This window comes from Barbus barbus (assembly GCF_936440315.1).
Source record: "Barbus barbus genome assembly, chromosome: 1".
Classification (NCBI taxonomy): domain Eukaryota; kingdom Metazoa; phylum Chordata; class Actinopteri; order Cypriniformes; family Cyprinidae; genus Barbus; species Barbus barbus.
In genome coordinates this window covers 45,016,135-45,042,243 of record NC_136729.1, presented here as the reverse complement: position 1 = coordinate 45,042,243, position 26,109 = coordinate 45,016,135, and the positions used below count along the sequence as shown (strand labels likewise).

The 26,109-nt window shown below is 34.7% G+C and overlaps 1 protein-coding gene across 1 annotated transcript in view; it reads right to left on the bottom strand.

Annotated features, from left to right (window-relative positions):
• LOC306874864 (structural maintenance of chromosomes flexible hinge domain-containing protein 1-like) overlaps positions 1 to 26,109 on the bottom strand; it is a 46,239-nt gene that overhangs the window by 8,508 nt on the left and 11,622 nt on the right. Inside the window, exons 14-42 of the mRNA XM_079425148.1 lie at positions 25,293 to 25,418; positions 24,830 to 24,943; positions 23,609 to 23,715; positions 22,896 to 22,978; positions 21,658 to 21,765; positions 21,389 to 21,466; positions 20,252 to 20,371; positions 19,094 to 19,238; positions 17,651 to 17,744; positions 17,222 to 17,294; positions 16,999 to 17,138; positions 15,693 to 15,827; positions 14,079 to 14,312; positions 12,327 to 12,472; positions 12,157 to 12,242; positions 11,825 to 11,943; positions 7,817 to 7,978; positions 7,623 to 7,751; positions 6,494 to 6,570; positions 5,671 to 5,828; positions 5,460 to 5,575; positions 3,725 to 3,786; positions 3,299 to 3,386; positions 3,082 to 3,213; positions 2,748 to 2,891; positions 1,769 to 1,895; positions 1,477 to 1,596; positions 1,318 to 1,403; positions 1,071 to 1,193 (exon numbers count right to left, since the gene is read on the bottom strand). Coding sequence (XP_079281274.1) covers positions 1,071 to 1,193; positions 1,318 to 1,403; positions 1,477 to 1,596; positions 1,769 to 1,895; positions 2,748 to 2,891; positions 3,082 to 3,213; positions 3,299 to 3,386; positions 3,725 to 3,786; positions 5,460 to 5,575; positions 5,671 to 5,828; positions 6,494 to 6,570; positions 7,623 to 7,751; positions 7,817 to 7,978; positions 11,825 to 11,943; positions 12,157 to 12,242; positions 12,327 to 12,472; positions 14,079 to 14,312; positions 15,693 to 15,827; positions 16,999 to 17,138; positions 17,222 to 17,294; positions 17,651 to 17,744; positions 19,094 to 19,238; positions 20,252 to 20,371; positions 21,389 to 21,466; positions 21,658 to 21,765; positions 22,896 to 22,978; positions 23,609 to 23,715; positions 24,830 to 24,943; positions 25,293 to 25,418 — 3,432 coding nt within the window. The remainder of the gene's footprint in view (positions 1 to 1,070; positions 1,194 to 1,317; positions 1,404 to 1,476; positions 1,597 to 1,768; positions 1,896 to 2,747; positions 2,892 to 3,081; positions 3,214 to 3,298; positions 3,387 to 3,724; positions 3,787 to 5,459; positions 5,576 to 5,670; positions 5,829 to 6,493; positions 6,571 to 7,622; positions 7,752 to 7,816; positions 7,979 to 11,824; positions 11,944 to 12,156; positions 12,243 to 12,326; positions 12,473 to 14,078; positions 14,313 to 15,692; positions 15,828 to 16,998; positions 17,139 to 17,221; positions 17,295 to 17,650; positions 17,745 to 19,093; positions 19,239 to 20,251; positions 20,372 to 21,388; positions 21,467 to 21,657; positions 21,766 to 22,895; positions 22,979 to 23,608; positions 23,716 to 24,829; positions 24,944 to 25,292; positions 25,419 to 26,109) is intronic.

Sequence of the window (26,109 nt, the reverse complement as noted above, 5' to 3'; positions counted from 1 at the left end):
CAAACCTCCTTATTTTTTAATTCAACAAGATAGATGCAGATCATTTTTTTTATTATTTTAAATGGGTAACAAATGTTACACGCATTTAAGACCACTATTAAAATAGTTTTGATGTTTTATTCCTTGTTCAGTGCTTTTAAATGAAGAGCTTGGAGCAATTGTATAGAGTACATGATTTGGTAAATCAATGTCATAAATCAAAATTATGGATGAAAAGCAAATAAATTATGAAATATGAAGTCATAATTATGAGACAAAAAGTTTTAGTTATAAGATTTAAAAACGGTCAAAACTGACAAAAGGTCAAATTGATTTTTTTATGCTAGATTTTATTTTTTGTTTTGCTGTTTCAGTTTCAAAAATTTCAAATTTTATTTATTTTTGTCGTAATGACTTTTGTGTCATAGTTTTGAACTCGTCACAATAATTGAATGTTATAATTAAGACTTAACATGTCACAATTTTGACTCAATGACGTCATGTAAATTGTGACTTATGTAACAATATATAATTTCAACTTGTCATAATTGACTCGGTATGGCATGACGTCATATGATGACTTTCATAATTTTGACTAACTTATGTCATATGTCAGTTTAGATTTTTTGGTCAATTTTGACTGCATGTCACATTTTATGTAAATTATGACAATTTTTCGCAAGTCATTATTTCAACTTTTTATCATAATCATGACATTTTATGTTAGTTTCAGTGTACATCATGACAATTTTGACACTCTGTATGTCATTATTTCTAATTTTCCAAAGCATGATATTTGCACTTATGTGGCAGAAATGGCTTTCCATAGACAACAGCCAGTTTAATCTCTGAATAAAGAGAGATCCCCATCTCAAACATCTAACCTCCTCTATAGGTCACACTGGTATAGCACGCCACCATATGAATAACACGTTAACAGGCCAGCGTTGGGGTTTTAATAAGCATGAGACTTTTCTTCAAGCACTGATCGGAGGACAGTGCATTTCCAAGACTCCTGTCACCCTGCTGACTCCACTTGTGAAGGGATCAACTAATACAAACACGAATACACACAACAACCGAATGCACACCTTTCCCAGAACCTGCGGGCTGCCTTTGAAAGGGTCAGGAATGCCGCATTTCCGCAGAGGCTGATTCTCTATCTTGGTCAAAATTGCTTTCTTGTCTTTTATAACTCTCTCTATTGTGGACACCTGGACAGATACACAAACAAAGAGACGAACAAACATCAGTGATGACTGGAATTAAATACATGCTTATACAATAAACGCAAAGCAATAAAACAGTTTGCATGTTAGTGTGCATGTACAGACTCACAGTGGTTTGTTCTGAGATGTCTAAACCACATTTCATGAGCTCTGGTTTGAGCTCTTTTAATTTGCGTGTTGCATCTCGCACCTGACCTGTACAGACATATATATGAGTTACACATGATCTGAGCAAAATATTAACTAAACCAAAATATGCAGTGCTTACATTCAAGTTCAGATGTTAGTTGATTATTGGTTTCAAAAAATTCCTGGTACATCAAAACGGTTTGGGAAAGGTGATCTTTCTTCTTACTGAGACTCACAATGACTTTCTGATGTTCTGCATCTGAAAGAAATCAAAATATGAAAAATGGATTGCTGCATTACACTCCCTAAATAATAATATTATTAGAATATGGACTGAATTTGATTGGTAACAGCAATAATCAATAATAATGCTTATCTGTGACACTCATTAGTAATGTAAGTAATACTGGGCTGTGTGTCTGCTGACTGACCGTTGCAGAATCTGAAAGGCAGGATATATGGAGCGATGGGAACACTATTCTGCCGAATCTCAGGCCTGAACTGGAGGATGTACTCGGCTCCATCCACACCAGGACTGCTCTCCAAAAGTGCCAAATCCTACCGGACACAAACAATAACACCCATTTAACATTTTAAGTTTAGAGAACATGTATGCAGTTCAGGTGAATCCATACAGAGGCCATGCATGAAAACCAGGGGTTTTACATATTTATATTTATGCATTTATCTCCATGCATTTTTTTTATCTTTTTGTATGCATTTTTAACTCATTGACTGATTGGCTGCCCACTGCTCCGGGTGTATGTTCACTACTGAGTGTGTGTACACTTAGATGGGTTAAATGCAGTATGAGTATGGGTCACCATACTTGTCCACACACCACTTCCCTTTCCCTTGCACAAATCTCTCAAACTGGAACTGGGCATCTCTGCAATTGTGTGTTTTATCTGAAATTTGTGTGTATGTGCAGCTGCTGTTTTGTTGTTTTGAAAACTCACCAAAAAAACATCACAATAATGAATGTGATATTATGAAATGTTTTTAACAAATTCCCATATTTTATTTATATTTCCTTAAGTTTCGATTAAAAATAGTTTTCGTAAATTGAAATACAGATAAAATAAAACAAATTATAAAACTTGTTTGGAGAAAAATACTAAAACTAAATAAAAGTGAAAAGATATTTCTGTTCAGCTTTAATTTCTTTTTATTTTAGTTTTACAAAATTTGTCATTTCTGAGCGTTTTCTTTTTTAAACATATCTACTGTTTTTTATTAATTAGCTTTATTTTTAAGAAAACTAATAAAATGAACAAAAACACATATCAAAATTACTAAAATTGTGTGAAATTAAGTGAATAATTAGCATAAAAATAAAAGTAAATTCTAAACATGAATAAATAGTATATGAATAATCCTAAAATAACACTGATACAAACAAACACTCACAGTAATGAGAGTCTCCCCGTTACTGAGGCTGTATGACACACTTGTATCTCCATTCTCAAACAAAGGAAGTGCGTCTCCTGTGCCTTTAACTGTAACAATTACTTCTCCATCTAAACCTTCACCAGCAGCGTTACTGTATTGGTCCTGCAAAGTAAGAAACAAACACTAACTCAAGCTTTCTGCATTTATTTGATCTAAATGTTATGATTTGAGAGTACAGAAATGACAAGAAAATGCATGCATGAATGCTCAAAATAAATCAGCAAATAGAATAAAAATCATTTGAAAAGATAAATAACATGATCACTTATCTCTAGCAGAGGCCGAAACTCACCATGATCTTCAGATTCAAGCCGTCCAGCAGTGTTCGATTGGCCCGAATGCTACCATTGGACACGACAGGAGTTGAAGGTGGAGCCTCAGGGGCTAATTTCACCGCTTTATTGGCAACGACATTTAGTGGAGTCTAAAACAGACGTATCCTAAAGTAAGCAATAGGATATAAAGCTGCACATACAATAAATTGGACAAAATAAAGCGTGTGTTCTCACCTGCTTGCTCCACAGATGTTGGGTTTTGTCCAAAGCCAACACAAACTGGACAACATACTGTCCTGCAAGCTCTGGAATCTGCTTATCCCTGAAAAAGACATGCAAACAAAAACAAAAATGAATGTACATGTAATATTTGATACATATATAGCTGCTATTGTTTTAAAACAAACACACAAATGTGTTTAAATGTGTTTTTCTATGGCTTTGAAGGTTTCAGTCATTTCCAGTAATGTAAAATCATTTAGAAACTCTCTACAGTCAGGTTTATCATGAAAGATACTGGATGCAGGACATTTCTGAGAGAATCGGCACCAGTGGCAAACAAAAGCTTTTCAAATACTAGCAATGCTTAAAAACTTATGAAGTAAAAGATATAAAATACTTTCTAATTTCAGACTTATTGTGCTCTATTGTATTTATTACCTGAAGCAGAAGCAGTCGTCCTTTTCTGTGTCTTTGCGTTTACTACACTTCAGAGTCGAGGCCTAAGTTCAAACACACAACATTAACTCAATTTTTCTAAATATTGTTTAATACTATGTATTCACCAATATACACACAATATTACAACCGGCTCTGTTTGTCATATAATTACCCTGTGTTCAAAATTCAATTCTTGACAAAATTATATTTTGTAATGCCTGAGCAAAAATGAGTCAGTCACAAAGAGTACTTAAATGTTTTTTGGGTTACTTCCATCAACTAATGTAGCATCTTTTAGATGTGATGCATAAATGTGGAAAAAATAACATTTTATCGATTGTAATGGCTCTAAATATTTCATTTTCTTGAATAATTCATTAGCTTTGAATAATTCAGCCATCTATTGGCCATTATTGTCATAACATGATTTTGTCATTTTTCTTTCATATGGCAGCAATTTAGCCCAAATGCATCGTATTCTACTACCATTTATACAAATATATATTAGTGCTGTCAATCGATTAAAGCGAATTTTTTCTAAAATTAATCGTGATTAATCACAATTAATCCCACCTGAAATTAAAGTTTTTAGACTTTTATATACTGCAATAATTTCACATTAAATCTCCAAATGAATGTAGAAACACCATGCATTTGTTTAATGGCATCTTTATTAATGACTGAAGGCGAGTATCACTGATGTCTCTAGGAACTTGTTCTTTTTTCCTAATATTTAACCACCGACTATAGCCATTCAGCATTACAGTATAATTGAGAGCTATCAATTTGAACATTTATTTGACAGCCTAACAACTTCTAATTTAAGTGAACTTAAAGCAATCTTCACATAAAACATTATAAATGTCATATTCACCTGTGCCCTTCAGCAAGTAAGAAATACACAAAAACTGAATAAAGTTATCAAACACTACATTAAATATAGATGAATCCTTAAAGCTAAAAAAAGTTTTTATTTCCTCTTTTTTTCTTGTGCAGCTGGGTTATTAGGTTATTCGGCTGCTATTACTTTAAGAGCTGCCGTTAAATATTTTTAACGTTGTTAGACTGGAAAAATTAATTGCCTGCGTTAACGCGCTAATTTTGACAGCACTAATACATAATATATAAGATCTAAATAAAAGATTATTTATATATTTCTCAGCTTACTGTACTAAGGGTAAACAAGGTGTAAAGTTCATAATTTTATTACTACTTCAGTGCAATTACTATTAAAATATTTTATTAAACAAAAACGTTAACACTTTTGTGGTTCCTGGTACAGGGTTAAAGGGATAGTTCAACCAAAAATAAAAGTTCTGTAATTATTTACTCACCCTCATGTCGTTCCAAACCTGTATAAGTCTCTTTCTTATGTTAAACACAAGAGAAGATATTTTAAAGTGTTTTGAAGAAGCAAACAGTTGTTGGTCCCCATTGACTTTCATTGCAGGGAACGAAATACTATGGAAGTCAATGGGGACCATCAACTGTTTGATTACCAGCATTCTTCAAAATATCTTCTTTTATGCTCAACAGAAGAAAGAAACTCATACAGGTTTGGAACGACATGAGGGTGAGGAAATGATGACAAAACTTACATTTTGGGGTGAACTATCCCTTTAAGCAAAACATGGATTGAATTGTGACTCAGATATGAATCTTGACACATTCTGAGAGACTCACTATTGTGGTTTCCAGCAATGTGTCAAAATAAAGACCTAATCGAGTGACTCACGGTAGAGGGTGGATAGGAGCCTGATACCGTGCCCTTCCACAGCAGCATCGAGAGGTTTGCCGGGCAGATGTTTCTCACCGGCGTGCCTTCCTCAGAAATCACGATCACTGTAAACACTAAAGACACCAGAAAATATGATCTGCACATAAATCTGTACTGAAATTACAATATAGTGTAGGCTTTGCCTATGACTACATGCATCCACACACACCTGGGAAAATGTCCCCTGCGTGTAAGGCAGCAGCACAGTCATATTTAAGAGAGAGTTCGACGGGTTTGTTGGGGTCAGGAATCAAGTTTAGTTTTACTACAGGTCCAGGAATCCCATTCCTGCCAAAAGACCCCCGAAACTCCAACAGATGCACCCCTCTATAGAAGAAAGAGAAAGCGAGATCGTGTGTTTTTGTTGAGCATCATTTTTTAATGGCACATATACTGATATAGTGAGAATATGGCAAAAAACACCTTAGTTTTATTCAGAAAACTCATTAAAACGGAGCAAAAATATGCAGTTTGGTGCAGATGCTGATATTCATATGGCTAAAAATTAAGATGAAATTCTGAAAGCTTGTGATGTAAATTGAGATTTTTATAACAGTGTAACAGACTACTATTTGCTTAGTTTTATGATCAAAGCTCTGTAGCTTCAAAACATAATGCGATGCAATACAATGATTGAGAGATGAACTAGTAAACGTTCCTCAGAACCCTGATGATCATATTTAATACTCTCTTTTCAATATGACTTTTCTAAAAAATGATATCAGGATCAAAGTAACCTAAGCTGATTCAGTCCAGTAGGTGTTAAATATTACTAACAATATCAAAATTATACTTACGTTTGCTATATAAAAATCAGTAAAGATTTCACAGCAACAAGACACGTGAAGAACTTTTGTACAATTACGGTAAAAGACCTTTTCCTTGATAAAAGTTTATCAGCAAAGTTTGATCATGTTGATCATCTAGAGGCCTTGGAAATTCACGTGTCAAATATAATACAGTAGGCTTTATGGGGTTCAGTATGTACTTACTTTGGACCACTTATAGTTTCTAATACAAAGCAAGCTTTTCCTTCTGAATCCATAGGCTGAGATATTAAATACTTTATCTAAAAGAGAAAAACAAAACAATAAAACTATTACAAATTTCATTACTTCTGTTGAATAGTAGGGCATTAGCTCTTAAGTAAATGTAAAATATTAAAAGTTGAATTTCCAATGCAATTTTTGTTCCAAAGTGAAGCCATAATGCAGAAATGCAGATAAACACAGTCTATGGGTCTAAAACTGAGAAGGCGATGGATTTCACAATTTTATGTTTCATGTTCATGCATTCATTTTTTTTTTTGATCGTTCATAATACAGTAGTCAACATTTGAAGTGGATCAAAAAAAGTTAAGACAAGCCACTTCAAATGTTGACTCGTGTAGATAAACCCTCTACTTGTCAACTTAATTCGATTATCAAGAAGTGATACAATTTTTAATCTTTTAGTGACATTGCACTGGGTTGATCTCACTAATGTTGTACAGTGTATGTTTAAAAAAGTACTTTTCAAGTACAGTCAAGTCTTTTTTTGTGTGATTATAAAGCAAAAAAGGCCACTAACACTAGCCTGCTATATTCTTTTTCTATTCTATCTGTTTTCTTTTTATTATATGTGACCCTGGACCACAAAACCAGTCTTAAGTGTCCAGCTGAATAAATAATCTTTCCATTGATGTATGGTTTGTTAGGATAAGACAATATTTGGTGGAGATGTAACAAAAAAAATGAAAATATTATTATAAAAATTGTCCAAATGAAGTTCTTAGCAATGCATATTACTAATCAAAAATTAAGTTTTAATATATTTACAGTAAAAAATTACTAAATATCTTTGTGGAACATGATCTTTACTTAATATCCTAATGATTTTTGGCTTTAAAGAAAAATTTGTCATTTTGACTGCTTTTGTGCTCCAGAGTCACATATAATAACAAAAAACCTTGCTACGTGTACGGTGTTAAACTGACAGGGACTTGTTATAGCACTTGCATATTATATATGCTCTTTTGCTGATTTTGATTGCTTCTATTGTCCTCATTTGTAAGTCGCTTTGGATAAAAGCATCTGCTAAATGACTAAATATATCCACAGACCTCTCTTCCCCCAAATGTACCTTCAACTGTGGCATCAGAGCCTTTATCACAATCTCAATCTGCTGGTCTGGTGAAGGATTTCCCCATTCGTCACACAGCTGCACGACCAGCGGAGCATCCAAGCCCTGGCCGTTCACGACCTGCAGAGGCTAAAGAGACGAGCTTTACTCAAACTGTTCTCCCCCATGAAATTCAATGTGAAAATGTGACATACCATCTCCGGCTTCTCCAGCAGCTTTATCTGTACCGGAGGTCCCGCGGTGACTTCGATTCGCACAAATTCCTTCATGTCCTGACATTTAAAGCACAACTCCCTCGACCCAGGAGATCCTCCCACGAACCGGACCCCGCATACAGACAACAGTCCACTGCTGGCCTGCAAAACGGCATGCAAATAAATGCACATGCTTAAACGAAAATAAAGACACATTTTTACAAGTACTACATGGTATGACAGTATACACACCATGAAATTTATACTGTTTTGTTTTTTTAACACAACAGGCAGGGCCCTATTAAATCAGTTACATTTTTTCCTAAATTCCTTGTTTTCAGGATTCCCTTCTGATGGTTAAATTACATTTTATTAATCAAAAAACATGTCTAATTAATTGATAGCACAGTGCTGTCAAACGATTAATCACATCCAAAATAAATGTTTTTGTTTACATAATATATGCATGTGTGCAGTGTATATTTATTATGTATATATAAATAAAAACACATGCATATAAATATTTTCAAATTATTTAAATGTATATTAATATTCATATAATTACATAAAAATATATTTAATATAAAAACAACATTTTTCTTAGATATATACATGCATGTGCATGTATTTATATTTACATAATAAATATACACAGCATACATGCATATATTATGTAAACAAAAACATTTATTTTGGATGAAATTAATCATTTGACAGCACAACTTACACAATAAACAATTTGTAAATATTTTACAATTTGCATTTTTTTAAGGAATTTAATTTTTTTCCCCAGATTTCTTTTATTTTCCCCAAATTCTGTTGTTTTTTTCTTCAAAATTCCCTGTCTTTGATTTAATTTGTCTGAATTTTGATTTAATTATTTAACTTAAATTTAATTTAAATTAGTTTAAACCCATGTCTAATCAATTGAATTCATAAACCTTAAAACAATTGGGAACACTTTACAATAAACCTAATTCTCGGGTCAGGTAAAGTAAGTCAAGTCTGGCCTAAATTACAAGCATTTCAAATTACTTACAACTTAGAAGACTCCTTTGTGGCAGGTTCTTATTCAAAGTCTTAAACCACTATAAATCAAGCCCTGGTGGCAGTTTTTGTAATCAATTAAATTGCTTCCAAATTGTTACATTTCTTTATAAAATAAACAAAAATGCATGCAAGGAAAAATCCGCAGCTAAAATACTTTATTCCACAATCCTTTATCTCATTTATAACATGATCAGTTGCCAGCACGGACTTAAAGCTGTAAATGATGTTTGCAGCGCAATATTTGACCGCAAGGGTAAAAATGATGGTTATTTCTGTCAGTTACAGCCTCGTTAGATCTAGCATTCTGCCCACTTTAAATCAGACACACAGAGATGAAATAGTGCAGTAAGACCACGTCTATTTGAATGAATTATAACATTTATTTGAATTAATTATCGAGAGAGAGAGATGAAAGATGCGTGTGTGAATTACCTGCATCTGTGCGTCTCTCCCAGAAAACAATGCAGCGGTAAGTTCAGCTACTTCAAAAACAGCGATTTTACTTCTTCGTTCCTGAGAAATATAATGTAGCAATCCAGTATCGAAGCTTTTTTTATTAATATTGCTACATTATATTCCTCAGCAATGATTTTGAAGTAAATAAACACAGCTTCATTGTCTGTAGAGAGATGCACAGACGCAGGTAATGCACACACAACGGTCATCTTTTTCTCTCTCTCTCGATCGATAATTGATTTAAATAAATGCTGTAATTCAAAATGGTAAAAAGGCAAATAATTCTCAACCACTTGAGTATAAAAGTATAAAATACAATAATCACGGTTCCAAACGATGATGTTGTCAGTTGTGGGCTTCTTTTCTTCAGCTTTGTGTTTCTTGTCCTCGGTTCTGGGTTTCCAGGCGTCAGGCAAATGATGGGATCAGTGTCTGAAGCAACAATTCAGTCGGCAGTTTTTAATACTCATGTTGTTTATCACAAAGGTAAGGTCATCTTCTAGGCAAGTTGCAATTTCCCCAACATTTCCAGAATATTCCCAGGTGCAAGCGTTGCCTCGATGTCCTTGAACGGCAGTAAACTTGACCGAGATTGCAGAAGTCCTTTTAAGGCTCTTGTAGCAAAACCACAGTTATACACACACACAGAGAAAAGCACACACTTCTGTGCACTGATACAGTCCAATGGTCCTTCTCATGGGTAGCACACACATACATAACTAAGAGTTATTGTACACCTCTGCCCATACATTAGAAGGCATTTTTTAGCAACACAGGAGTGGCTTAGGGACAGCTCTGTGAATGTCCTAGATTTGTCCAATCAGAGCCCTGACTTGAACCCTAATGAAAATATCTGGAGAGACCTGAAAATGGCTGTCCACTGATGGTCCCCATCCAACCTGACCAAGCTTGAGAGGATTTGCAAAGAAGAAATGGCAGAAAATCCTCCAATCCAGGTGTGCAAAGCTTGCTGCGTCATACCCAGAAAGACTCGAGGCTGTAATTGCTGCTGTAAAACCATGTACTGAGTATATTTCAAATGCGATATTTCAGTTTACTACTTCTTAATAAATTAAGTTTTCACTTTGTCATTATGAGGTACGAAGTGTAGATTAATGAGAGAAATTTAAACAATTTAAACAACTGTAGTATCAGGCTGCAACATAACAGAATTGAAAAAAAGTGAAGAGGGACTGAATTCACTGCAGAAAACAGCAATAAACCCCAGCAATATAAAGTCATTTTCAGTAAAACCTGTTTCACACATACTCCATTCGCAGTGCGTATTTTTCCGCGGTCATGTTAACGGATCAGAGCGTTCCCACTGTGGTGCGTCTACTGCAGAGCAGAGATCATTTCCACACCAAGTTTGCTGTGCTGCACGCGCTCAAGTGACAGCGCATTGTTTGCGGTAAAAACGAACATGGATTAACATGAAAATATAGTAATTTCACGATAAATAGATATAAAGTCAACTGTGTTTCACAGTCAACATGTGGCTTTTTGACTAGGTTTAAAACAAGGAAAAGTGCACTTTCAGATAAACAAGGCAACATAACAGATGAACTTGTGGAGGTAGAAAAACAAAGGTGCCACAGAATGCATTGATGCAATCTGCTCTGATTGGCTGTTTCACAGTGCGGCTCATTTCAGTAGCTCTCAGCAAGAAGGAAACAAGGAAAATATATATATATAATAATATAAATTTATTTTATTAGAAAGCGTTACTGCTTTCCGTGCCTTTCTGAATACAGACACCAACCCATCCCTGCACTTCACGTCTTTCTGACAACAGAAAGATAGAGATGGCGGATAAAAAAAAAACAAGAGGAAAACGTCTGCGGAACAAAAGGCGGCTTACACCGTGTCTACACCAGACGCGACAGTTGTCCTGATGCGGTATGTCTACGCTGAACGCGTCAAAGCGACCATTGAAAATCATTTGAAATGTGTGTCAATACGTCATAAATAGAACGCGGCAGCAGTTCACTGTCGGGGATTTGTCGTGTCACGGCACGGCATCAAGTGCAGACAGCATCACTGATTATAATGAGCTCTATAGTATTTTGTCACGCCGCACCGCTCGTGTCCGGTGTAGACATGGTGTTTCGATAAGTAGGACTCGTGTAAATATCGGATCAGCTTTCCAGCGCTGGAGAGAACTGAAGGAGCAGGAAGGCCTGCGATCGGACGCTGAGGTTGCTTTGTTTCTTCTCGATAAGTGAGTAACATTGGTTTTGCTTTGTTCCACAGAACTAATCGTTGCCGTACGTATGTGTGGGGCGGAGCTATCAAAATAGGGGCGAGACCCTTTTGGGGTAGGGGCGTGTTTGTTTTGGTGATTTCAAATTTCAACATTGGCTTCCAGAAATCACTTACCCCACCTTTAATAGAAGCTACAAATGCATTGAATAATACGGTTTAAATTTATTTATTGAGTTTGATAGGCATCCCTATCAAAAACTGCTCATTTGTGTGTGTCTGTGGTTGTGTATACAGTACCTGCCATTCAACGGCCAGAGCAGACTTATCCAGATCATTAGCAGACACACTCAAAGTCTTCACTATATCAGCGTTCAGACAGTCCGTTTTATTCCCGTACTGATCAACAACTTCTACATCTGAGAGAGAAACAAGTTTTAAAATGAATGTTTTTAACAAACACAAAACTGGTGAGCGATCTACAAATGGAGCGTCTGTGAAGCGACACAACTAGTTTCAACAGAAATGACAATGAAATTACATATAAAGAAACCTGGGAATTTTGTAATCGCATCACGACTCGCTGATCTGAAGTCAAACCCAATTATGATGTACCTAAAGATAGTACTTACAAATGTTTCCAGACAGAATTTCTCCCATTTTCACCGTCGACTCGCTGAGGTTGACCCGCAAACGCTCAGGCTCATCTGGACGAGGCCTTCAGAGACACACATGCAGAGATAAGCTTTTCTTTAGGTATATAATGAAAGACAGACGGACATGTGATCTGTGTGTAACTTACACAATGATGAAGGAAAAGTTGACCGTGTGCTGGTCGTGGAAAGACACGTGGTAGAAATGGTCTCTCTGTGCTCTAGACGGGACACATAAAGGAGGCAGTTTTCCCTGAGAAAGCTCTTCTGTGTTTATATCTGCTGTCCAATTCACCTACAAGTAACACACAAATACATGTACATCTACGAACATGGCCTAAAATAAACTTTTTGCCACACCTGCAAATGGCCAGTGACGTGATCAAATTTAACATTTAAAAAAAATGTTTTTACCGCCCATGAAACTCATTTTGTAAAAACAGGTAGTTATTACTACCACAATGACTAAACGGATTTACAATGCTTTTAATTTGTCCTTTACTTTACTTACAAGAAAAAACAACAGATTTATTGATTTATGTCCCTAAAAAGCGTTGAGATTCTTGTCCTTTGCATGTTTTCGGCCAACAGAGCAGGCCATCGTGTTACGCCTGATTCACACATACTCAGTTTGCATGCACATTTTTTTCCGCACCCATGTTAACGGATTAGAGCAGGGCCATTTAATTAGCTTCATTTGAGGTCCGGATTATCAAACTGAAAATTTGAAGGGGGCCATCCCGATCTCTTTCTTGGGGGACCTATAAAATTTGAAATTAAACTGAAATCTAAAATCTATAAAAGGTTAACATTAGTGCTGTCTGTTTAAAAAAAAAAAAAATAAAAAATAACAAATTTTTCTGTAATTGATCATTAATCACATATTTAGAAACAACAAAGATAATATATTTTAAATATGTTTTTAATGGCACCTTTTTACTAAGTAGCCTATTATTAATGAAGTATTGATACCAATACTGCTACTGGTGTCTCTATTAAATGCATTTTCCCTCAGTTCTACCTATTAATTATAGTCATTCAACAACACAGTATAATAATTGAAAGCCATTATTTTTAACATTTAATAGGCTCTGAAATATTAAGGGATTTTAAAACAATTTTTACATAAACTATAAATTGTATATCCATAAACTATACAGATTAATCTTTATTCAGCTACAAAAGGTAATCAGCGACTAGAGCAGTCGAGTGATTTGTCTTTTTCGCTTGTTTTTTGATTTACATCAATGACAGACTTATTGTCAATGACAGGTTATTTAAGACTTTATAACTCGTTTAAGACTACGTTTATGAGCCAACTCGCCAAAACCGCGTATTTTGACATTGTGTGTGTGTTCGATTATTTGATTCGCTCTTGTCGCTTTATTATTATCATCATAACTATTATTATGTATAACAAATATAACCAACATTAACTTATAGAAAATGAATGAAAAAGGTTATCAAATTATGTTGTTGTTCACAACAATTAATTATTTATAGCATTTATATTTGATTGTGCTAAAGTGGAACTATTGCATTTAAAGGGCGATATTATTCAAAGATCATACAATCCTCATCAAAAGTGACATTAAAACACATTTTAGGCTTATTAATAAGAAATATGCATTGTGCACAAGTAATCCTCCAAATAAAGTTTCATTAAAATGTCTATATCACTAGGTCTCGAGTCATCTGTCAGTAAATATTTGACTAGATTTGAACTATACTTAGTATGAAATAAATGTATTTTAAATATATACTTTTTTTACATAGTTAAATCCCTCATTTTGTTGTGAACCCTTTTTTGGGGCTGAGTATGACAGTATGTCAGTGCAAACAGATTTAGGCACTAAAAGTAAACCTGAGCGACACACTATGGTGAAGAAAACAAACCACACCTTAATCTTGCTGGCGAGTTCTGGCTGAAGGGAGACCAGTCTATTGCCCTCATCATACAGTTTGAAGCGCAAGTTTCCTAGCATGTCTCCTGCCGCCCAATCAATGCGCTCGGCGTTCTGCAGCACCATGACATCCTCAGAGCCCTCTTCCTGCCTGTAGACCTCCAAACGGGATATTCGTGAGCTGGGCAAGACGAGGAGCTTGCGTTCCACGCACGCCATGGCCCTGTGGTTCTACATAAACACAAAAAAACTCACACAATCACGAGAATGTAAGGTCATTATAATGTTATTTATGAGGTCAAAAATTTTACAAATGAAACATATGCACAGATGAATCATTCATTTGTAAAATAGACAGGCTGAATTTTACAGTGGTTTCATACAAACAGCCCCTGATGCCGATTATCTAGATTTAATACACATACTTTGATAGCAAAGCAGACAAAAAACAATTAAAGAGCATTAATTGAACCCTTATTCTAAACACCACGCACTATTCTTAAAAAATATGAAAAATTAAATAATTTATCACTACAAATCAAACTCTGAAATTTTAATTTAAAGTCGAAAAGACAGATCATTTATCAATACTTTTGACAGTTGGCACATAAAATGTATTTTTATTGAAATAAATGTCTAGTATTATTTGCTTCTAATATCTGCCAAATTGAACAATATTGATAAAACACTGATGGCAAACGCTTAAAGTCACAAATATAATGTGCATGCCTATTAAATATGCATTTTTTTAATCTGGATTAAATGCACACAAAAGCAACATGCTTCTGAATATTAAAAGCAAAATATATATTTGCATAATAATTAGGGATGCACGATATTATCAGAATGATTTCGGACGATAATGGCTTAAAATGTAAACATCGGCATCGGTCCAATATGTATAATTATGCCGATATGTCTTGCCGATAAGACGAATAACTCACATGTGCTCAGGGTGTGATAGTGATGAGATCAAGTCAGAATTTTTGCCTGAATGGTGATAAGATTCACTGTTTTTGATCGCTGCATTTAAACTGAGAATGCACGTACAGAATGACATCCGGTACGCAATAGATTCAACAGTCACTAGCGCATGCCCATCAGGTAAGGAGTTTTAATTCCCTAGGGGGCACTGTTGGCCTACTTGTAATAAAATGAAAGTTATGTTGTTGTTTTTTTCCAAACAGATTCAGAGCTCTGAAATGAACTTTAAGAATGTTTACAACTCTTTTTCTTTAGACCATCTACAAATGTTACATTTTTAAATAAAATTTTAAGGTTACCACTGCATCTGTCTGAAAAGAAATAATTGATTTATAGTCTATTTATAATTATTTTCAAAGCTTATAAAATAACTTCATTATTGCTTATATTGCTTATTTAATTCTAGCAAGTTAGTTTTTGTTAAAAACTAAGTAAAATTAAAAATAATTTGTTTAGAATCTCTGCACAGGAGAGACTTGTTGTTTCCAAACAAAAGGAAATATACCGTTATCGGCAAAAATTAGTTGAAAAGTATCGGCATATCAGATATCGGCAAAACTCCAATATCGTGCATACCTAATAATAATATATTGGTTATAAATAAGCAGAGCAAATGATGCATCTTACAGGAATGTTGAACTTAGCAGTAAGGATCTGCTCAGCGTTTACAGTCTTCAGCAGAAGTGGTTTGGTCAGCAGGAGTCCAGAGCCGGTGTTACTGCAGTCCACAACATCCACGGGCAGTTCAGGGGCTCCCAGCAACTACAAACACACATTTACCAATCAGAAGATCAACTGTAGTTCTGCGCCATTCAATGGAAGGTCTTTCATAAAATTAAGTTAAATGAAACATGCAATAGGTGAAACATTAACCACACTGACCTAGTTTAACCATGGTATTTGTCCAACTGTGGTTATACAAATGGTAATCAATACACTGTTACTACTTTTACTATAATAAAACCATGGTTAATTTTCGTAAGCATTGTTGGGGTTCCCTTTGTGGTCTGTGCTACTTGTAGAGCGTTTTTGTTTAGGTTCTTGTGTTGTGAGTATTTGCAGTGCATTTCTGGTTGTGTTGTATTTGCAGCATGTTTCTATTGTTGCAGCGCGTTTGTATTTGTTTGTGTTGTGAGTATTTGCAGCGCGTTTCTGGTTTTGGTTGTGTCGCGAGTGTGCTGCACATGTGCTGTCAAACTGATGAAGATGTTTTCTTGATTTGCTGGTGCTTTTTCTATTTGCATGTTTTTTCTTAAGTTGCAGCGCGCTGAGCTCTTTCGGCCGCCGTAATATAGCGATCTCAGTTTTATTTCAAACAAATGTGCAGCCACATCTATTTATTTTAGTGCTATCAAACGATTAATCGCATCCAAAATAAAAGTTTTTGTTTACATAATACATGTATGTGTACTGTGTATATTTATAATGTATATATAAATACAAACACAAACAGTATATATTTTGAATATATTTACCAATGTTTACATGTATATATTTATATTCACAATTTATACTATATATAAATATATTTAATAGATAATCATAGCATACTTTTCTGAAATATATACTTGCATATGTGTGTATTTATATATACATAAATATACACAGTATACACATATATTATGTAAAACTTTTATTTTGGATGTGATTAATCGCGATTAATCGTTCGACAGCACTAATTTATTTAGATTTTACATTCAGTTCAATTATTAGCTTTTCAACCAGTAGCGATCCCGCATTTGAGAAACCCTGAGTTAATCTTTAAATGTTTTAATTATCTGTATATAAAAACAATAGAAGTCTAAAACATGTCCCCAACTAGACAGGCTAATATGCATGCTAAGTAAATGTGTGTGCATTCATCAAATAAATAAAACTGCAACGCCAATAAAAGTCAGTAAATATGTGGTGTGTGTTTGTCGAGGAGTGCTACCTGGCAGCGGACGCTGAGTTTAGGCTGAGTGGTGATATTCTGATGCTCATCGTGAACCTCAACTCTGAAGTTTGCTGGAGTTCGATTCTCAACAGAGAGCATATCATCTTCTGGAAACACCACAAGAGCGTGCGGAGGGCCTGGAAGATAAATGTCCCCTGGTTTTTAACATACTGCTTTATATTTCCTCTCTCTGTTGCAGTTTCTGTGTTGTTTGTCATACCAGGTTGCAGAACAATTTGAAGAGACTGGCTGTCCTGCTTCAGTCCCGGGATGTGCACCTTCACTGTGTACATCTGTTAAAAATATCACACACATCCGAGTTCTGTGCTAATAGCATCATTGCAAATATATAAAAAAAAAAAAATCTTCATGCAATCTTTTTAGCAAGTATGTTATCATAATACAGTATATGTTGGTTACACAATCACATACACCATATCAGGCAAATACATTCTTGAGCACAGATTTCAGAAATAAATCGATTAACCCTTTCTCTCTTGATTAGCATGCATAGATACCTTCTTATTGATTATTTGTGATTAGTTTATGCTCTGATTGATTAAAACGCATCAGTTATTACTGTTTATCTCAACATTTGAGAATCATAACCAACTGTGATTATTGTGAAACTATGCAACACACTGCCAACCTTGTTTTGATGGCTGATCTTTCCCATGGCCCTCACATTTTTGATGACACAAGTGGTCCCAAATGCGATTCCCTCATAACTTAGCTGTATTGAACTAATGAGAGAGATTTTACCATCAGAAAAACACGCGAAAATGATACTTCCGAGATACATTCATTTGCATATGAAGTGAGTACATTATTCAATATGATTTAAATGTGACATTATTTTCTGCAAGTAAAATGGTTACAAACAAACCACAACAGAATTAATCGTTGCACATCTCCAAAAAGATGCAGTAGCAGCATTTCTGTTTATTAAAGAATTGGTTGAGTGAATAATTCAATGACTCGCACATAAGTCACTTATCTTCAACTTTTAAGGTAACCTATATAAGGGGTCACTGAAAAAGCTCTTCATAAGCTCTTAAATCAATTCAGTTACATTGTTAAGGGTTTCTGCAGGAAATAAATTAAATGGAACGATACAACTTGATCTCTAAATGTAAATGTATTTCATTACTTTCTGATCCCACTGCAAACAAAAGTGATGTTTCTCTGCAGTATTTTGGTCTTGTTTTCTAGTGCAAATGTCTAAAGATTTTTCCATCACAATGCATTTACCTAAGAAGGGAAATGACAAGACGTCTTGTGTTCTGAGAAACTGGTCAAAATGAAATTGAGTTTATGATTAAAACAAGAAAAATATCTGCCAATGGGCTCAGAAAATTTTAATTAAAGGGACAAATGTTTTCATACCCCATTGAGAGATGTTTGTTATTGTTAAGAAACCCGCTGATTTTTGTTGGATCTTGATATAAGGATGTTTAGATATTTGTATAGGAAAACAAAAAAAATACTAAGGAAGATATTTATTTTTACACATTGCATGCATAATTTAATGACTATATGAATTTAAAACTGCTTTAAGATCTTTTTAGAATTTGTGGAAGGGCAAATGAAAACTCTTTAGTAAAACTCTTTACTCTTTTTAAGAGCTGCAGAAACCCTGCATGAAATTTTCTTTTAAAAATTGTGTTTTGCAAAGTATTTATTTTATTTTAAGATTTGCCATTGTGTTCATAGTTTTTTTTCAACTTATTTTGTTTTCAGAATTGTCATTTGTTTTGCACAAAGTGTCCCAATTCTGAAGCAAATCTGACCCATCATGCATTGCTTCAGTCAGTTTGAACGTGGCTTTCAGACAACATATTCTCATGTTATTTGATAGATTATAAAACAGAAGCATCACAGACAAGCATTATGTCAAGTGTCTGAGAATGAAACAGATTTGCATGCATGTGCATACAAACACTATTAGCATTGGTTAATAGCAGTATAAAGCAATGAACAGCAACAGGAAAGGGTGGAAAGGGTTAAATCAATGGTCAGACAAAGTTAGGACATTTCTACAGTGTGTACTCAGATCTCTTCAGAGCTTGTGTGTGTCTATACTTTGACCTACCTGCATTTCAGCTGGGGTTTAATGTCACAGGGTGGCTGGGTGGGATAATCAAACTCATCCTTAAAATCTAGAGGAATACTGAAGGGAACTCCAACATGGACCGGAGAGGAAATGATGCCTAGAACAAAAGATACTGCTTCACCTTCTGTTGGAGAAACAAAGACAACAAAGAGAATTGAACACGGCATCTAACAGGAGATGAGTCACTCCAGTCAATCGTTATTTTAATATCACTGAGACACTACTGTAGTTATTATTCATATTTTCCATTTTTATTTTAACTGTAGTTAAAGGTTTAGTCATTTTCTGGGTTTTTTTTATTAGTTTTTTTTTATATATAAATGTCTATATAAAGTTTTAATTCATTTTTATTTCAGTAAGACTAAATGGCTAATGAGAAACGTTGCCTTTGCAACTAGTTGAAATAAAATAACTCATTTTATTTCAGTTAGATTTCATTACTAAAAACAAAAATTTCAAGATGGACAGTTTACTATAATAACCCTGCTTCCCTCTTAAAACAGCATTTTTTATTTTTTTAGCTACAGTATTAAATGAATAGCTCATCCAAAAATAAAAATTCTGTCATTATTTATTCATGTTATTCAGAACTTGTGTGTTTTCATTGAATACTCAAGAACAATTTTAGCAGCTTTTCCCATAAAATGATGGTTCATAGTGACCCAAACTGTAAAATCCTCCCCAAAAATGTCAAAATGATCATTTCTTTTGCTATTTTTATTTACCAACAAACATTTATCAAATTCAGGCTCTTATATACATGTTGCAGTGACTAAAAGCTGAAAATCAATGGGTTTCTGCTTGCAATTTCAAGTATACCTGCGAGAAGGACACACCATTTCTATAAATATAAGAGCCTGAATTTCTATACTTTAAACTTGTTGTGCTTTATAAGCACGCAGTAACGATGATGTCAACTCAACTCGAATGCACTCACAGGTGGTCACAAAAAACACAGCAGACACACTATACTTCCAGCTATAAACAGCTCACCTAGTCACCTGTGAAGGATCTTAAAACAAGTTCTGAGTTCGCAACTACATACTTGCATACTACTCTTAGTATTTTTACAGTAAGAGTAGTATGCGGTTCTGAATTCAGCACAGGTGTGAACAGTGTGTTGGTGGATGTTGGTACCTTTAATGGAGAACTTGAGGGTGTGGTTGGGGAGACTTTTTCCAGCCCATTCGCTGGCCGAGTTGTCACTCAGCATGGTCTGCAGATGCAGCGTGTACTTCCCAAGCTTACTGAGATTCTCTGGAAGTAAAAACACTCACTTGGTATTCTATGAGAAGTACAGCAAACCCAAACACTGTGCTAGTAAGTCCTCATTTCAAAAACAAACATAAAATGAGTCAAAATTCACTGATAGAGAGTCATTATTTTACAATAAAGCCACAGGAAAAATTATTTATCAATAGATTACAGAAGAAAACTGACCAGAGACAGACTCTTTCAAAGTATATAATACAATCTGACTATGAACTGAAAACAGATATTTTGAAATTCAATTGCATTAATTTTATTTTAATTAAAAAATACAAATTTTTCCATAAAATAACTGTTTAGTATATGAAACATTAATATTCCAAAAAAATTAAATAAATAAAAAAAAGACGCATATTTGAATTATGTGCAAAATATTTAAACTCTTAAGAACAATGGTAAAATTCTACAAGATACATTGGTAACACTTTACAGTAATGTCCCATTAGATAATATTATTTAATACATTACTAACAATGAGCAATACATTTGTTATAGTATTAATTAATCTTTGTTAATATTATTTTGTTTTTAGTTAATGTTAGCTCAGGTACACTAAATAATATCAGACACAACTTTTTATTTTGAATGTATTAGTAAATGTTGGAACTGACATTAAGATTAATAAAAGCTTTAGAAGTATTTTTTATTGTTAGTTCATGTTAATTAATTACTTTTTCCCAATCACCTGGCATATTTATGACCATCAGTGGTGCAAAGTAATGGCAGTAGTGTATTTCTAGATCCACATTTATATATTTAATCCACATCTGCCTCTCTCTGCATGCAATGCTATAATTGGAGAGGGATTGGGGATTAAATGCATGTAAATGTCCACGAATGGACCTGGTGTGGATCACATCCAAGATTCGTCTGTTTTTCTTGATATCTCTGTTCATGTGCTTTTGTATTCACCAGTATCACTTTGCCCTGCTGATGGTGAATGGTGAATTATGGCGACTAAATGGAATCGAATATGAACATGTGTGATGATTCGCAGATGTTTACCCATGGGCTTGAACCAGTATTCCCACTTGGATGAATGAACACCAATGTGGGAGTTCGTCTGGACGTCTCCTTTAGGAGCTGAAGGAAGAAACGGATAAAAATACTGTGTGTCACAAGCATATCATGCATAAACATTACAAAAATATATATGAACAATACTTGTGTCATTGCATATATAAATACACATGCTTACAAAACATGCACATGGCATACAAAAAACATATTATCATGCACTGACTACAAACAATAATGTAGTAAATGCCACTCACAGTGCCAGATGACTTTCAGCTCAATCAACAGTTTCTTAGTAGTGCCAGCCACAGGCAGCCGAGACATCGAGTCTCCTTTTTTGTTCAAAATCTCCACTTTAATTGGACCTGAACAAGAACAAATGTATCCTAAAACATCAATTTCTCTACAGGTCTTTAGTGCTGTTGGTACAAGATTAGATGAAGGAGCTGTTTTTGATGAGAGTATATATATATATATATATATATTTTTTTTTTTTTTTTTTTTTTTTTTTTTTTTAACCCTTGTGCAACCTTATGGACGTTTTTGTCTTTTCTGTGCATCATTTTGCCTGTGTTAATGCCAACTGCATAAATAAATGTTGGCACAGGTGTGTATTTTTATTGGAATTATAATATTTCACCCTCATTTCCTTTAATAAACCTATTTTACACTAGGTACAAAAAATAGTTCCTCTCAGGACCTTAAGTTTATGAAAATGATTTATGAGCCATTTTTTATATAAAATATATATTTTATAAAACATGTTGAACACAAAAATTGCTAGAAAATCAAAGCCATAAATCTAAACAAGTTGTGTTCCAAATTTGAGGCTGATATCTCAAAAAATGAGCTTTTAGTAAGATTTTGTTTGTTTGTTTGGTTGCAGTACCAAACTTTTCCCATTAGATTCCAGCAAAGCTCCGCTGGTGCACACAGCGGTGGGATTTGGGATTTGCAGTACAGTGTAATTTCTCTCTCTCAAACATTACAGGTGCACACACACAGACACACAGTTTTTCTTTCTTTTTTAGAGGACACACATACAAACCAAACTCTGACATCCATATCAACACACCCACACAATTATAGCTGCATATTTTGTCCAACTGGCCCTTTTTTTTTTTCTTTTTTTTTTTTTAAGTTTGAAGCCTTGCCAACAAAATGAAAACCTATTAACAAAAACTGCATCATGGGTTTCAATGAGACATTTTTGTCCTTAAACCACTTTTTTGGTTTAAATTTTTTACAACTTTTTTTTAACTTCAACAATAATCTGCCAAGGGTCTTCTTTAAAATAAGACCAAACTTAAGTCTGTACTCCCAACAGTTTTTGTACATGGACATTTTTGTCCTCTATGAACCTATCTGTAACTTTTTTTAATTGATGCACAAGGGTTAAAATAACGTAATAAAGTTGTGAGTTAATGTCTTCAGCCAATACATACACAGCAAGTTTTGCACTGCCAGGTGTTTGTATGCGAGCGAATTTGTTTACCCATGGGTGTGCCGGCCGGACAAGCTTCATTCTCAGCCCAGGCGTTTCCCTCAGGCCACGTGACCCTCAGCCGATCTGGAAGTCTGATGGCAAAACAAATTGTATTTAAATCTCACACTGTGCTTAGTTACGTAGGCCTATAATTCATTCACTAAAAGAGGAGGGTACCTGGATAAGACTTTTTATATCGAGTATCATTGAAAATAACAGAATAAAGGCAGGGCTACACGATTTGAAAAAAAAAAAAAAAAAATTGAATTGCGATTTTTCTCATAAAAACTGAATTTTTTTTTTAAAAAATCCAGGTTTGCTGTGTTTGCTTTTATGACTGTACAGTTTGACCAAAATTGTGCTCATATACCAATATGGCTACGAAATAATAATAATTACATTTGATTAGTATTATAGTTTTATTTAATTGTAGTTCAGTATATATAGTAGCAGTTTTATTTAACTATAAATTAAACTATAAAGCTATGAAATTATAGCTTAATTAAATAATTGTTTTATTGAGTGATGTATATACTTGTGTGTTATTAATGTGTGTTACCGTTATTTATAAATGACATTACTGTTATTAAAAACAAAAAAGCATAAAATAATCATTTCGTTATGTATGGGAAGATGGATGGTGTTCCCAAATGCACAATGAAGCGACCCAAAACTTCTCTTTACGGTTAAGGTGAAGTACAGATTACAGCGACAGGTCTTACTTTGCAAGCTCATCCTCGATTTTCTTCTTAATGGTTGCGGCTGCAGCCAGCCTGTCGATCTTAGAGATGGGAATGATCCTCAGCTCATCATACAACTCCTTTGGTTCCTATGAAAACACATCACAGAGACGTACACCAAAGTAAGTTTATACACTTTCGACTAGAGATACACAATATATCGTCCGATATATGTTCAGTTTTGATTTTATCATATCGACCCGATCAGAAAATTTGGCCGATGTATATTAAAGCCTATTACTAATGGATTATTTCCCTCAGCTAAGACACTGTAGAAGCGAACTATTCGCCACGATGGTTTTGAATTACTTGAAATATGTTTGGAATCACTTCAAAAAGGAAAATACAGTTAAGTGCAACATATGCAGGGTATGTCATATAGGCTATATAAAATTACAATGAGAACACTGCTGTAGGGTTGCTACGATTGACGGTGTTAACGGAGTGAAGGCGTAACACTGGTTATGCCACTTGCTCACCGCGGCACCGCCCCCCCAAAGTCGTTTTGATTTTTAATAGTAATAAAAATCATTTAGTTCAGTTAGAGAACAGGCGCCAAGGGGGGGCACTCGCGGGCACATAAGACACGGTTGAGACATCGTGACTGCGTGATTTGTGCCCCCCCTAGAAATTTAAATGCCCCCCCCGACGGAGGTGACCTGGCGCCGGCTCTGGATGTGTTTATTAAGTTTGAAATATGGATATTTTTCTTACAAAAACACATGGATTCGCTACAGGAGGCCTTTATTCACGCCCCGGAGCCGTGTGAGGCATGTTTTATTATCAATGCGCTCGCTTTATTTGACGTCTTGTGGACTGTTGAACAGAAACACCCGCCAACTACAATGATAGAGCTTAGAAGGGCCAGGACAATTTTTAATATAACTCTGATTGGATTCGTCTGAAAGAAGAAAGTCATATACACCTAGGATGCCTCGAGGGTGAGTAAAACACAGGCTAATTTTCGTTTTTGGGTGAATTAACCCTTTAAAGATTATATAAAAATTTAGATTTAGATGTCTTGGTCAACATATCGGTTATCAGTTTTCAAATATATTTATAAAAATATCGGTTATCGTTATCGGCCAAAATGTACATATGGGTGCATCCCTACTTTCGACCACACTCAGAGGCAGAGGAAAAACACATAACCGCACTGCATTCATTCAGTGTAAATGGATGAGTGAGCTGAATTATCCTCACCAGTGCAATCTGGACATATCCTCCGGTGGCATACACGTCTCCTTCATACTCTCCGTAGAGCAAGAACTTAACTATAGAGCCAACAAAGACAGGGTTTGTTTTCACTGACTTCACCTAAAGATGTGAAAGACAAAATCTGAGATGACTAGAATTACAACCTATGATTCATAATTTAATAAATGGCCTAAATCATATACACATTTTCATGTTATAGACTTTCTTGACACAACTAAAGATCCTAATTACACATGTATACAGTCTTTTATGACGCTTCTCAACACCTGGGAAATACTGTGGAATCACCACACTTACAGAATGTTTAGCTTTATTTTGTTTACAATAATTGTCTTTCAATAATTCACATTCAGTTACTATGCAAAAGTAATCAGTTATTTTCTACAACTCCTGTAAACTGGTGTTGTCTGTGACTACACGTGAAAATATGAAAACTACTCGATCTTACACATTGTCCTTTCTTGTAAGTCTTGCCGTCCCACTTAATGGTGCTGAATTGAGCCCAGGGTGACTGAAGCCGTTTGGTGGCGACATCTGTACGTGTCATCGAGCCCAGAAATCCCTGAAACATCACCTGCAAATATGACAACATCAAAAAAAATCAGTTGTTTCCATCTTTATGTTTAACCAGAATAGCGTGATATAATAATAACGTGAGTGAATAAAATTCGATTTTATTATAACTATGGAAGCTTCAAAATTTTGGTGCTTGTATTTATTGGCAACACAGTAACAAAATAGTTTGCTGTGGACTGTAGGCCAGTGATAGGCTTGTGTTTAGTATGATAATAATAACCATTTAAAAAAAAAAACTTCTATTAAGCCATTTTATTTTAATTGTTTAGTATTTAACGCTTTCATCTGTCAAAAAATAAATGCAATGCCTTTGATTTGGGGGATTTTCCTCACCAAATATTTAGCGCCTGATTTACTATCAGCTTGCGCCAGCGCAAACCCTCATTTGGCGTAAAAAAAACTACTGTCAGGATTTACTAAAGACACACAGTGGGATATTAGTGCTGAAAAGGCGTGGACAGTTATTTTTGCGACTAAGCTTATTGAATATGCATTTGTAGGAGCTTCCCTTTTAATCTGTAAATTTATGGGAGGAAAGTATTTAAATGAATCGTGCAACGATTTACTAAGATTTGTGCTCGTCAATTCACTGGTATTTGCACCATTATTCAACGCCCAAAAAAGGCATGTCTTAAAGCAGGCAGTAATTTGCACTGCTCTAGATTGTGCTGGTCATTATGGAAATGATC